At 39.0% G+C, this 14,202-nt stretch overlaps 1 protein-coding gene across 1 annotated transcript in view; it reads left to right on the plus strand.

The window, feature by feature from the left end:
• The first annotated feature begins 690 nt into the window (after positions 1–690).
• The window catches only part of top1 (DNA topoisomerase I), a 90,641-nt gene continuing 77,129 nt past the window's right edge, over positions 691–14,202 (plus strand). Inside the window, exons 1-2 of the mRNA XM_008117584.3 lie at positions 691–907; positions 2,083–2,107. Coding sequence (XP_008115791.1) covers positions 875–907; positions 2,083–2,107 — 58 coding nt within the window. The 5' untranslated portion in view covers positions 691–874. The remainder of the gene's footprint in view (positions 908–2,082; positions 2,108–14,202) is intronic.

Below are 14,202 nucleotides of genomic sequence, written 5' to 3' on the forward strand. Positions count from 1 at the left end.
TTCAGCTCCCACAATTCCTAACAGCCTACCGGCTGTTAGGAATTGTGGGAGCTGAAGTCCAAAACACCTGGAGGGCCCCAAGTTTGCCCATGCCTGCTTTCAAGCCTTAGCAGAGTTCCTGTCCTTCATAGGGATTGCAAGGAGGACTGAAGCACATGACAAGCGCCTCCTCCAGCACATGGCGCCGGCACTTCACGTACCTGAGGGCAATTCTTCAGAAGTGTCGCAAGCACTGGGAGAGTTTTTATAAGGAGCCCCAAAGGGCGAGGGGGCGAGGAAGCGCATGCGCACTACGCCCATGCTGTAGCTTGCACAATGTGCTGCGGGTACCTCGTTCCAGCGTACTCCCTGTATGCAAATATGGCGATCCCGCCTTTTGCTCGCTCATTGGAGGCTTTGGAAGGGGCGTGACCGGATATGTAAATAGAGCCCGGCGTTTTGGGAAAAAAAAAGAGAAAGAAAGAAAGAAAAGCACCCGGCATTTTCCTAAATGGCCGAGAAGGAAGAGGCGTGACCAGCCTAGAGGCGGGGTCTGGTTATATCAGGAGGCGTGGCTCATACGCAAATAGAACCTCTTGCGGCTCCGGATTGGAGGAGAGGAAGAAGGTGGGCTGGGCTATGCAAAGCAGGTGCTCACTTTTTCCGTAAGGCGTCGTTCGTTGTTAGCCCCGCCCCGCGGTTTAAAAGCCGTCGCGCCTGCGCAGTGGAGAGAAACAGGGACTTAGTCTGTTACACAAGTGTGGCTGCTCCGTAGCGAGGAGGCTGCCGCTGTCGTTGTGTTATCTCTTCGGCCTCGAGGCTTTCCTCGTCCGCAGGCGTCTCGCCAGGCTTACCCCCTTCCCTCCCCGCCGGGCACGCAGCCTTTTCGTGGGCCATGAGTGGGGATCAGCTGCACAACGACTCCCAGGTGAGGACGAGGCCTAATTCTCGCTCTGAGGGAAGCCAGCCGACGCTCCGGCCTGCCTTCATATGAGGGGGAAGGGGGGGGGGCTTTCCACATAAAAGCTAGGCCCTCATTCGGAATAGGAACCGGGAGATTTCCCTCTCAGCCTGGAGAAGAGTTAGGCTTTCCTTAGGTTGAGTGAAAGGGGAGGCCCATTGTCTTTTTCCTCAGAAGTGTGTAACACTCTAAAGCAGTTATGGGCAAACTTGGGCCCTCCAGGTGTTTTGTACTTCAATTCCCACCATTCGGTTGTTAGGAATTGTGGGAGCTGAAGTCCAAAACACCTGGAGGGCCCAAGTTTGCCCATGACTGCTCTTAAAGGCTTTTAGGCCTCTCTCCCCCCCCCCTTTTCAGGCCCTAGGCCCAGCTTCTTAGAGGACATCCTTTTAGTGGCCTGTATTATGCCTATGGACTAGTCCCCATTTTGTCCTAATCTAAGCCCCCTCAGACTTTTCACTCTCTTCAAGATCTTGCTTTCTCTTCTAGGTTCAGTCACCCTTTAGGGGCATCCTTCAAAACATTAAAATACATTAGAAGGAGACCTGGGGAAACACAGAAACAAACACCAGGAAGCCAAGAGGGGAAAAAGGGGGATATATCTGTATGCCTGTCTATTCTTTCAATATGTCCTGTCTTTAAATACACACACACACGTATAGAGAGGGGGGGGGGGTATTCATTTCTCTCCTCACCTTGACTGGTGTTTTAGAAGTACCTTTCCTGGCGTGGGAAATAATTCTTAAAGCAGGATATATGTGTGGATATACACATGTTAATAATAATTTGTCGTGTGTGTGTGTATAATCTTGAATTTGTCCAGTTTATATATCTTTTTCAGGGCTTTCATTTCTCCCCTCACCTTGACTGGTGTTTTGCCAGTACATTTTTTGGCGTGTGAAATAATTCTTAGAGCTGGGAAGAAGTGATATATTAATATATGTGCTTACATAAGTATATCCTGTATGTATGTCCTTAATTTGGCCAGTTTATATATCTTTAGAGTATACAGGCCATTCGTTTCTCCCCTCACCTTGACTGGTGTTTTTGGAAGACATTTATTTTTGTTTTCAAGGGTTGAAATAGTTATAAAATTGCTTTAAAATAAATCTAATCTTCGCCCCCTTCCTCCTTCCCCTCAGATCGATCCAGATTTCCGAGCAAACGGTGAGTTCTGCCCGCCTTGCATTGCTTCCCCTCCCCTGCCTTCTTTCTCCCTCGTATGCTTGCTGGGGATGGCAAAGGACAGACATGGCGTCCCAGAGACTAAGTCCCGTCTCCTCGCTCACCGGCCCCATTGTTCCCATCGGGCTTCCTGATACTCCCCAATCTTAAGGCCCCCTACCCATCTGACCCCATTTCCCGGGAGAGAGGGCTGTGGAGACCCAGATTCTGGCCTCCCCGGGTGTTTTTGATCCTTTCTTGGGCTCGGATTCCCCCCTGGAAAGTCGCCTTGTCGACGGTCGGGACTTAGTCTCTGCGCCATTTTCTTTTTCTCTCTCTTCCCTGTGTGTGTCTCTTTCTCCCTTCTCCTCCTTCCTCGAGCTGCCCGCAAGGAGCCTCCTGTAGTGAAAACATGCGAAATAACCACAGTCTTGTTCTAAATCGCCCTCTCTGGATGGGGGTGGGGGAATCCTTTGGGTTTTTTCATTTTTTTTGGTTTCAAAAGCCACGATTTAGTAGCCTACCTCTTTATTCCTATCTTCCTCTTCCCTCCTCCAATTCTATTTCTTTCAGTCCGCCATCCCCCTATAAACCAGACGTGGTTGCAACATGTTGCTCTTGAACAAATGCCTCATCTCTTTGAATATATAGCATATTTAAGACCAAGATGCAGAACTTCAGCTGGCTGGGTGGGGCTTTTATTCTTGCATTTTAAAAGAGAAAGGTAGAATTGTGGGCAGTTCCAGAATAGTAACCAGCATCACTTTACTAAAGTTGGGTAATTGTATGTAATTCATGTACAAAAGCAAAAGGAGAGGGGATACCATTTTGTTATCAGCCCCCCCCCCCCCCCGTTGTTTAATAAGGTTTCCTTTTCATTTGAGTAAAGGGAATAAGGTCTAGAGGAGAGACAAGTACAGTAGAGTCTCACTTATCCAACACTCGCTTATCCAACGTTCTGGATTATCCAACGCATTTTTGTAGTCGGTGTTTTCAATACATTGTGATATTCTGGTGCTAAATTCATAAATACAGTAATTACTACATAGTAGTAATTACTTTTTCTGTCAAATTTGTTGTATAACATGATGTTTTGATGCTTAATTAGTAAAATCATAACCTAATATGATGTTTAATAGGCTTTTCCTTAATCCCTCCTTATTATCCAACATATTCACTTATCCAACATTCTGCCGGCCCGTTTATGTTGGATAAGTGAGACTGTACTGTACATTTGAAATAACATATCTGTGAAATGTCAGTATTGTTTTCTCCACTTTTAAAAAAATCTATTTTGACTTTAAAGTGTTTTTTGTTCTCGGTTTCATAAAATATTCTCATATCTGTGTAGTGTGTGCTGGGGGTTCTATATTTTAATTTTTATATTTATTTATTTATATACAAAGTTATATATGATGCAGAAACATGTAGAATGTCATACAGATATCCACTATATATGTTGAAATATTTCTTGTTCTGAATATTTCTGGTATGTAATTTAGATTTTAATATTTTAGTATTTTTTAAAAAGCAGTGTATAGAACTTTCTCAATCACCAGCTGAATTTCAAAAAGCTGCTTGAGTGTAAATATGGAGATGATATTTGCCACTCTATTAAGGATATCATCTGCTGACTGATGTATATGCAAGAATATGAATGTCTATGTTTTGTATTCCAGGGGACAATTCAGTGCTAACTGTATTCTTAAAATGTGTTTTAGATCTTATGGATTTCAGTAGTACAGTAGAGTCTCACTTATCCAAGCCTCGCTTATCCAAGCTTCTGGATAATCCAAGCCATTTTTGTAGTCAGTGTTTTCAATATATTGTGATATTATGGTGCTAAATTCGTAAATACAGTAATTACAACATAACATTACTACGTATTGAACTACTTTTTTCTGTCAAATTTGTTGTATAACATGAAGTTTTGGTGCTTAATTTGTAAAATCATAACCTAATTTGATGTTTAATAGGCTTTTCCTTAATCCCTCCTTATTATCCAAGATATTCACTTATCCAAGCTTCTGCCAGCCCGTTTAGCTTGGATAAGTGAGACTCTACTGTAGTTGTTTCTTCTTGTAATCTTCTGAATTTTATAAATGTGTATTGAACATGCCTCACTTTGGAGTCTTGATATTCAAGCACTGAATGTCCTATCTTAGCACAGGTCTGGCACCTTAGTGAAAAGTTATGTCTTGTACTTAAGATACGAAAATATTTTCCTAGATGTTTTCTTGGGTTTTTAACAGAAATACCAGTAAGTTGACATTGTATGAGGATAACCACAGAAGGCTCAAACAATCCTTTATCTTTTGTGTCAGTGTGATTGCTCAGATAACCACATTGTCATCAGCATCATTTAACGAATTGCAGTTCCACTGGTCATGTCCTTTCTCACCTTGCTACTAAGTCTGAAATTGCTGTTATGTTTTTATACTATACCATGTTGCAATGTCCTTGCCTTCTCAATTAGTATATGATTAATTTGATATAACAGTTTTTATTCTAGATAAAGCAGTGAAAAGTCCACTGTTCACTTGTTTCCTTTATAGGTAGCTTCTGTTTTGTGCATGTTCATAGCCTGATATAGTTTTCCTGACAACTGTAAAAGCATCTTGGGAGGATAACTTGAATGGATATTTGAAATTACATTATTACAACATTTTAGCTTCTTCCCAGTACACAACATCATTGTGTACTGTTTTCGGGAGTTTACAATTTTCTTCTCAGTTTCCTCATCCTAATTGTTTAGGTGCCTCATAAAATTAAGCCCTTGGTTCTAGAAATGTGGAAACTGTTTAAACACAAAAGTATTAAGCTGTTGTGGCTGAACAGAAAACATTTAAGCCACCAATGAAAAACAACCATATCTGAATATGTAAATAACTACCTATATGCATTTGATGAGGAAAATCAGTTTACAGTAATAGACAGCTATGCCTACTTGTGTGAACAGTTTCTGGTGTCTCTTACAGTTTCATATATCAGGGAGATTAACCTACATAATTTTTTTTCATTTAAAGCTTTTCTTTTTTTTTACATTTTGGAGGATTGAGACATAAGTGACTGCTATTGTATCCTATATGATACTATTCAAAGAATCACATAATCATCTAGAGAGGCCTGCACAAATGGGCAACCCTCTGCCACTGCAGCAATCTTCAACTACAGAGAATTGTCTAACCACATAATTTTACAAATAATTTAAATTTGTTTTAGGGTGTTAAAAATGAAGCTGTGTTTATATTGTAAGCATTGGCTGTGTAATTTTATGCCTGATTACATTATTATCATGTGTAGCTTTTATATTCTCTGTACATTTTCTGTTACTTTTACATTTTTTAAAAGTTTGTATTTTTAGCTCTACTGAATTATTAACTATGTTTTGAAGACTGATGAGGCCCACAAGTTGTTCATTCTCTCAAGACTTAATCATTTGGAGCACTGGTTTTCAACCTGTGGGACCCCAGATTTTTTGGCCTTTAACTCCCAGACATCCTAATAGCTGGTAAACTTACTGGGATTTCTGGGAGTTGTAGGCTAAAACACTTGGGGAACTACAGATAGAGAACCACTGGTTTGGAGGATGGGGCTTGCATAATGTTGTTCAAATAGTGAATTATTAAAGTGCTATGTGTGTGAAAACAAATAATCCCCCTCCAGATTATTGAGGAAGTGAATGCATGATAACATGCCCTTTCATGAATGATTCTTTCAATATGAATTTATGTGTCAAACAGAAACAAAGTTGCATCTTTACAGAAGATGCAAAATCTGTTTCATTGGGTCAGTTCTTCTTCCCTAAACTATTTGTGGCATATGTTTTAAACTTTATGATCCCCCTCAGTTTTTGTATTGTCTGTGAAATACAGTTCTTTTATCATCGAACAGACAAAAGTAAGATTTGGTGTGATGTGAATACATTTGCCTACTTGAAGGTAAGTCTCATTGAGTTTAACTGAATCTGTTTCAAAATAAAAGTGCAGGATTCATGGTCTCTGACACAGACAGCTTGAATGGGATAAAACAAGTTCATGGAGAAAGCTATAAATGTAGTCATGATGGCTGCTCGACCATGTCTCTAGATAGCATCTGTTTGGCCATTATTTAAACAGGAATCCTGGACAAGGTAGGGCTGAGGTCTGACTAGCAGGATTTGCTGCGGTTAGGGGCACAGAACTCTTATGAAAGTGAAAACCATATAATAAATAAATAAAACCAAGAAGTTGATCTAGAATTGCACTGAAGAAACTTGAATTTCATAGAGATAACATTTCAATCAAAGCCGCAAGAATCAAATATGCAAATGTGGAGGGAATGACATACAGGTGTAGAGATCAGGCATTTTTGTGGGCACATTAATGTTTATATGACAATTGTAATGTCACTTTATTCAGAGTGTGAAAGGGGCTGATAAATTGAATCTATATTAGGCCTGTGTAAATAGCTGCCTGTTTAAGTGCATGGAATACTTACCTAGTTTTTAGTTGGTTGAGCTTACTTGTAAATAATAACTAAATAGAGAAGGGGATTTATTATTAAAAGACCATGTAGATAATTTTAATCATTAAATTCCAAATCTTACAGTTTTAGTAGTAAATGTCCTTGTATGATATCTCCAATTATTTTGAAAAGTATAATTGTTATTTCCCTAGTCAGCAAAGGATCAGGAAGCCATTCCTTTTAACAAGATATGTACATTCCAGGTGTATCAATCCAGTAATGGTCAGTAATGAGGGTTGCAATTTTGTTCTCCCCTCTTTGGGTGTGGTCTTCTTGGTTCTTTTTTATCTGGCTTTGCAGCTGAATGAACATGTGATCCTTGGCAAGCTGCTTAAGTTCTTTGCCTAGTTCTTCACATTTAAATTGCGGATAAGCTAAGTGGATGAAAATATTGAAGGTTTTCTCTGTTCAGTTGTTGAACTCATTGGCTGGGTGTTTGGCCGTAAGTTGAGTTACGGTTGCTTGACTATTAACCGGTTAGCAGGTGACTAATGCTTTAAAAGAGAGTTTATATTCCTGTTGTTTGGCAACTTTAATACAGGCTACTCAGTCAGGTTTCAAATTGTATATACCTGTTCTATTAGCTTGTCGCAATTTTCTAATATTCTGTCCATTTATTTTATAGAGTTAAATGCCTTTGTTCCATTTTCTTAGAGAACTTTGCTTTACTGCTTCAGCAACTGCTTGAACTATGCCACTGACTGGATTCAAAATACAGTTTCTAGAACACTAGCACTTAACAAGACCATACAGAAGAGCTTATGAAGTCCCCTCCCTTTATTATTATTTAAAGGATAATAAAAGGGAAAACCTGATCATGTATACTTGATTACAAATGTATTATTGTATCATAGTAATATGTATCATATGTGTCCTGCTTTGCAAATAATTTTTAGTGAACTGGTTACAGTGAAGTTTGGCTCAGAAATGTGATTATCGTGCTCAGTAAATCTTTTATTTGGCAACAGGAATATTGTTGCTAATATTGAAACCATTTTTTTTCAAGGTGTGAATGGTTGAATCCATATATACTGACTGTACTGTAATTGTCTTTTTGGTCTGTCTTATGATAAACTTCAAACTCCTCAAATTCTTTTTTATCCTGCATTTTCAAGAAGAAACAAATTATAGCCATACAGGGGGGAAATGAATGTAACCATAGCGCATGGGGAAGTAGAGTTATATGTGCCCACTGTATTTGCCTTCATGTGTTGCATGTTAATTCAGAGTTCTAGAGCTCAGCTCACCTGAGCCTTGTGCTCCATTCTTGTCAGCTATATAAAGTACACAGTAGACCAGGAATGGTGAATTTCTATATCTTGTTTAAACTCATTAGTCATCAGTCCTAGTTTGCATCACCATTGCTAAAGAGTAATGAAAACTGTAGTCCAAGTTACCCATTGCTTTAAGATGTCCACTGCCATTCTGATGTTTCCAGGTAGCATGGCTAGTTATTCCACTAAAAATCCTAATACAGCTGTTCATATTCTGCAACATTAGAGCAATTCCTAATTGCAACTGTAAGGCTTGCAGTGTTTTCTCTGCAGTGTATATTCTTCTATATATGTTGATTTCAGTACCTTTAGGTTGCATCTGAGTTATGGCACCCTAATGTGAGCCTATCATAAGCAAGATTTGTTCAAAAAAGGTTTTCCTTTGCCTTCTGAGGCTGAGAGTGTGGCTTATCCAAGGTCAATCAGTGGATTTCCATGACTGAGCAGGGATTCCAATCCTGTTTTCCAGAGTCATGCACAAATGTTCAGATCACACACTCCTTCCTCAATAGGAAAAAGTATAACTGAATTTTCTGTTTCTCTTTAAATAGAGAAATACAATTTTCTCTGTATATTCTGAGGGAGATTTTTATTTCAGGATAATGTTGATGTGGACCAATTTTTTTCAGGAGCTAAGAAAATGTAATATTTCTTTTTTCCAATTCAACTGCATAGGTAAATCCACATATATCTTTAACAATACTCTTAAATTTAATAATTCATTCTGGACAGCCTTTCCCCAATAACAGATAGGAAAGATTCACACTCATTCTACTCTGGCTAGTGATGTATAGCTATGTGAGGTCAAGGTTATAATCCAGGGAAGGGTCCTGCCATGTTATTCTTCCAAGCAGTGAAACCACTAGCTTGGTTGGGTGGGCTATCTGAATTGGTTTATTTTTAATTACTTCGTTTAATTTATATGCTGCTTTTCTCCTGATATGGAGAGCAAACCACAAAGCTAAAACAAGGTAAGGTAGACTTACCATATCCTTCTGAAATACATATCAACCATAACAAGTAAAGCAGCATTAAAAATCCAGGGATCAGAATGAAGCAGGCCTTTGAAAAATGATGCTAAAGCAACACAGTAGAGAAATAATGGTGGTAGAAATAGCCTGACAAATTAAAGTATGACATTAGCTAACATGGCTTCACTTGCAAGCCTGACTCCCACTAATGACTTCTGATTAGAAAAGTAAAAATGATTTCACAGCTTCAGATTTCTCGCCAGTCATGTAAACAACGTACTCCCTTTCTGCATCTTCTTTGTATCCAGAACAGCTAAAGAGTACTTGAATCAATTTGTTCACCTGATAAAGAAATTGTAATGGGCTAATAAAAAACTTAACTGAATGTAAGTTATACTGGCCCAAATCCCAGTTATTCCACAAGAAAGATAGTCTTTTGTCACTGTTAAATCAGAATTTACAGTGCAATTCCTAAGTTACAACGACTATCTTCATTTCAGACAAAACCGCATACAAATCCCAAGTATTTGCATAAGGCCAAAGAGTACATTCATATCTTCAGGCATTTGTTGGGTTAGCTGGATTCTATTCATTTTCTTATTTGCACTGTCAGCACAAAATGTGGAAAATACAATAAGTACTTTACATGTAAGTCATGGTATTTTTTTCTAGTGATTTCATTAAGAAATTGTTTTGCAGAAAAGGCTTGATAATTTTTGTATTTGTTGTTTCAATAGTAGAATAAGTACATCTTAAGATAATGGTTTGTTATTTTATATTTCTAGAATGATTTTTTTTTTACCAAAGCCAGCACTTTCTTGTTGTTTTAATAGCTTAGGCCTGAAGTTAAGTTCCAAAAATGCTTCATTAACAGAGTCTAAAATTGCTGCCTTGGTGTCACTCAACTTGTCTTATGAAAAATAAACTTTAAATGTTTACCTAATTTTATGCATTTTATACAAGTTTTCCCACTGCTCTTCTCTTTTTGAAGTGTAATGTGTAAGATAGCATTAATTTTGTACTCATTACATGGTAATTTAGTTCTTGAGTTTACAGAAAGAACAACATATATTTCTTTTGGCATGACGAGTAACTGTTGGAATGTGGATTCCCATTACAATACGTATAACAATCCTGTACAAGGTTACTTTGGAAGCCGATGTTGTCTAGAGACAAAGTCTCAGAATGTTGAAAACAAATGATTTTAATTGAAAATTGTCTGGTGAGTTTTACTTCGGACATATTTTTATAGCCTTCCTCAGAAATTGTTAAAAGAAAAGGACAATACACGGTTAACAGTTTTTCTAGCAATTGATAAATTAGTTGGCAAAAATCATTATATGTGCATTTAACTTACATCAAATTTCCATTCCTTCTTGATTTTATTTAGAAGTAGAACCCACTCTGGTAAACATGTAAAGGATTCTCCTTTTGGTGGAAGTGCATGTAGTACTTTTAAAAAAATTACATTTACATAGTACAACGTGCACTGTTTGCATGTTGTAGACTGTTGTACACTGTTTGTATACTATTTATGTTAAATCAGTGATACCATGTTCTTCCTGATATCCTAAACATTTTTTTTTAGATGTGTGGGAGTGATTACGTAGGTGTAATTCTTCCTAATAATTTCTTAGCACATTTTGAGGGATCAGGTAGGTTCACACAATTACCAAATATCATGAAAGCATATATAACTAAGCTGCCTTTTGTATTGCATAGTATTGAAGAATCATTATGATTCAGTCTGAAAAACAGAACTATAGAAAATATTTAGTTTAAATGTTAATGAATCTTGATTTTGTTTGTAACCTAACCCTGAGTTTCCCTCTTCTGCCTACTGGAAAATTTTAAATATGATTAGATTTTATGTCTGCTCTGCCTTCCCAGTAGAATGCAGTGTCTGCTGCACTAATGCCTCCTCTTTCTGGAGTGGCAGCATTATCATGTGATAGTAAGACTATGGTGATAGAAGAAAATATTCTTAAGAATAAAATTAATACTGTATAATTGTATTTAAGTAAAAAATCATTTGACAAAAAATTGCCCCAAAAAATCTGACCTGACGTATCTACAGCTTAATGTAAGCAATAGTAATAATAATAAAGTTTTATTTGTATCCCATCACCATCTCCCTGAAGGGACTCGGGGCAGCTTACAGAAAGTGCAACAATATACAAATTCAACAATATATAAAAAGATACAAATTTATTTATTTCCATCATTTCTGTCCCGCCCTTCTCACTCGAAGGGACTTAGGGCAGCTCACAGTCTGGCAAGATTCAGTGCCAATATACAATATAAAAAGATAAAACATAAGCAATTAAAACAATAAGATAATTTAACAAAGTACAATAAATAGATTTAAAACAACACATTTTAAGATACTTGAACCATTCGTCCACAAGACCTTACTAAAAACAGCAATAAAACGCCTATTAATTTAAAAGATACTATAAAGTCCAGTAGGCTGCGAAAATAGCAATTGTATACAATATCAGCCCCAGAAAGTACAGAGGTGAAGCAAGTCACTAAGTCCTTGAGTATAGTGATTAAGGCCATAATCACTAAACAAGGTCAAGGGCTTGTTTTAAAAGCCGTGTTTTTAGATATTTCCAAAAGACTTGGAGAGTGGGGACTACTCTAATCTCTTTGGGAATATTGCAAATTCCTTAACCTATTGCATTAGCTATTAGAAAATAACTGTACCCAGTCTATGCACACATATCCTTTTGGCAAATGTGAATCTCCATGAATATGTGGAGACTACTTTTTGAAAATTACTAGTCAAGAAAAGCATGGCCTTGTTAAAAGCCAACTTTTTGATTAAATGATATTCACAAGCATTCATATAATGGCACACAGGTAACTCAGCTATTAAACTGAAGAAACATATCTTTAAAATGCCAAGGATTAAGACGTGCCATCACCATACAGGCACATTTCTTATTAAAGTTCAGTTATAGATAGGAAATGGATTCTGTGTGTTGTGAACACAAGGTACAGTAGAGTCTCACTTATCCAAGCTTCACTTATCCAAGCTTCTGGATTATCCAAGCCATTTTTGTAGTCAGTGTTTTCAATATATCGTGATATTTTGGTGCTAAATTCGTAAATACAGTAATTACAACACAACATTACTGCGTATTGAACTACTTTTTCTGTCAAATTTGTTGTATAACATGAAGTTTTGGTGCTTAATTTGTAAAATCATAACCTAATTTGATGTTTAATAGGCTTTTCCTTAATCCCTCCTTATTATCCAAGATATTCGCTTATCCAAGCTTCTGCCAGCCCATTTAGCTTGGATAAGTGAGACTCTACTGTATCATTCTTAATAATCCATAGTCTTTAATATTGTTGTACTCAATGAAGTCCATAAGCCATACTGTAGCCATTTCAGTCTAAACAGACTTCTCCACTGAAGTCTGAACAGCAACCTTCTCTACTGAAGTCCAAACACATACTTGCATACATCCACCTCCAGTGAGGTCTGATGCAAGACTGCTCCCATTGAGGTCTAAACAGATACTGAATACAAAATGGAGTCTTTAGTCTACACATGATCAGTATAGTCACATGTCTAAAACTCCTACCACACCAAAGAAGTACAAACTGGCAAGTCAACATACATATAGAATACAGGTTACCAAATATATATATTAACAAATAGTGAGAGGCTTTGGAGGTTGTGATTTCCAATAGGGGAAGCATTCCAAAGCTGAGGAGCAACTGCTGAGAAAGCCCTCTCTCGTCCCCACCAACTGCGTTTGAAGTGGGATTGATAGAAGGGCCTCCCCAGTAGATCTTAGGACCTTCACCAGTTGGTAGAAGGAGATGCTGTCTCAAAGATAGGTTGGACCCAAACTAAATAGGGTTTTGTAGGTAATCACCAGCAATTTGCATTGGGCCCAGAAACTCATTAGCAGCCAGTGGAGCTGCTGTAATAGGGGCATGGTATGTTCCCTATAACCAGCCCCAATTATTAATCTGGCTGCCGACCTTTGCACTAACTGCAGTTTCCAAGACATTTTCAGAGGCAACCCCGTGTAGAGTGCATTGCAGTAGTCCATTCTAGATGTGACTAAGGCTGGGACCACCATGGCCAAGTCATGTTTTTCAAGGTATGGTTGCAGTTGGTGCACAAGTTTTAATTGTGCAAAGGTCCTCCCCGTGGCCGCTGACACCAGAGCTTCAAGCATCAGCACTGAGTCCAGGAGGACCCCCTGACTGCGGAGCTGTGTCCTCAGGGGGAGTGTAACCCCATCAAGCATAGGTTGCTACCTCAATCAGCCTCACGACTGACCAGGAGGACCTCTTTCTTGTCTGGATTTAGCCTTAGCATGTTGGGCCTCATCCAGTTCATCATAGCTGCCAAGCATTGGTCCAGAATCTGGGGCGCTTCCTTGGAATGGGATGGAAAATAATAGTAGAGTTGTGTGTCATCTATGTAGAGGTGGCACTCAATTCCAAAACCACGAATGATCTCACCCTGCAGTTTCATGTAGGTGTTAAATAGCATGGAGGAAAGAATAGAACTTTGTGGGACCCTACAGGTCAGTGGCCAGGAGTCCGAGCAGGTGTCCCCCACCATCACCATCTGGGTATGATTCTCCAGAAAGGAGCAGCACCACTGCCCCCAAGACCCATTTGATGATATCAAAAGCCACTGAGAGATCTAGGAGAATAGGCAGGGTCACCTCCTGTCTCTGTGGAGGCCATCCACCAAAGCGACCACATTTGTCCGTGACCGGGCCTAAAGCCAGACTGCGAGGGACCAAGATAGTAGATTTAATCCAAGAATCCCTGGAGTTGGGAAGCCACCACTCACTCCAGAACCTTGCCCAAGAAAGGGAGATTTGAAATGGGCCTGTTGTTATTTAATACAGAGGAATCCAGGGACAACTTCTTAAGAATTGGTCTTACAATTGCTTTTTTAAAGCAAAATCATAAATGTCCCTGTTGCAATGAGGCATTGATAATCCTCGTGAACCCCTCAGCCAACCCCCCACTGGCAAGTTTGAGGCAAGGGTCTAGAGCACATGTGGTTGCTCTCACAGCTCCAAGAATCTTGTACATGTCATCAGGCCGAACATGTTGAAATTAATCCAGCAAAATAGGATAGGCGGAAGCCTTGGGTACATGCATTCAGAATGTATCCAAGCGACTTAGTCTGCAATTGATGGATGAACTCGCTACATTGAGTCGCTGAGTGATCAGGAGCCTTCCCTCCCTCCCCCCCCCCCCCCCCCCCCCCCCCGTGAAGAAGGGTGGAGGAGGCTCTTGAGTACTCAGAACAATTCTGCTTGTCTATTCGATGCAGACGCAATACGGTCAGTCAAGAAAG

The sequence above is a fragment of the Anolis carolinensis genome, chromosome 4 (genome assembly GCF_035594765.1).
Source record: "Anolis carolinensis isolate JA03-04 chromosome 4, rAnoCar3.1.pri, whole genome shotgun sequence".
In the NCBI taxonomy this organism is placed as follows: domain Eukaryota; kingdom Metazoa; phylum Chordata; class Lepidosauria; order Squamata; family Dactyloidae; genus Anolis; species Anolis carolinensis.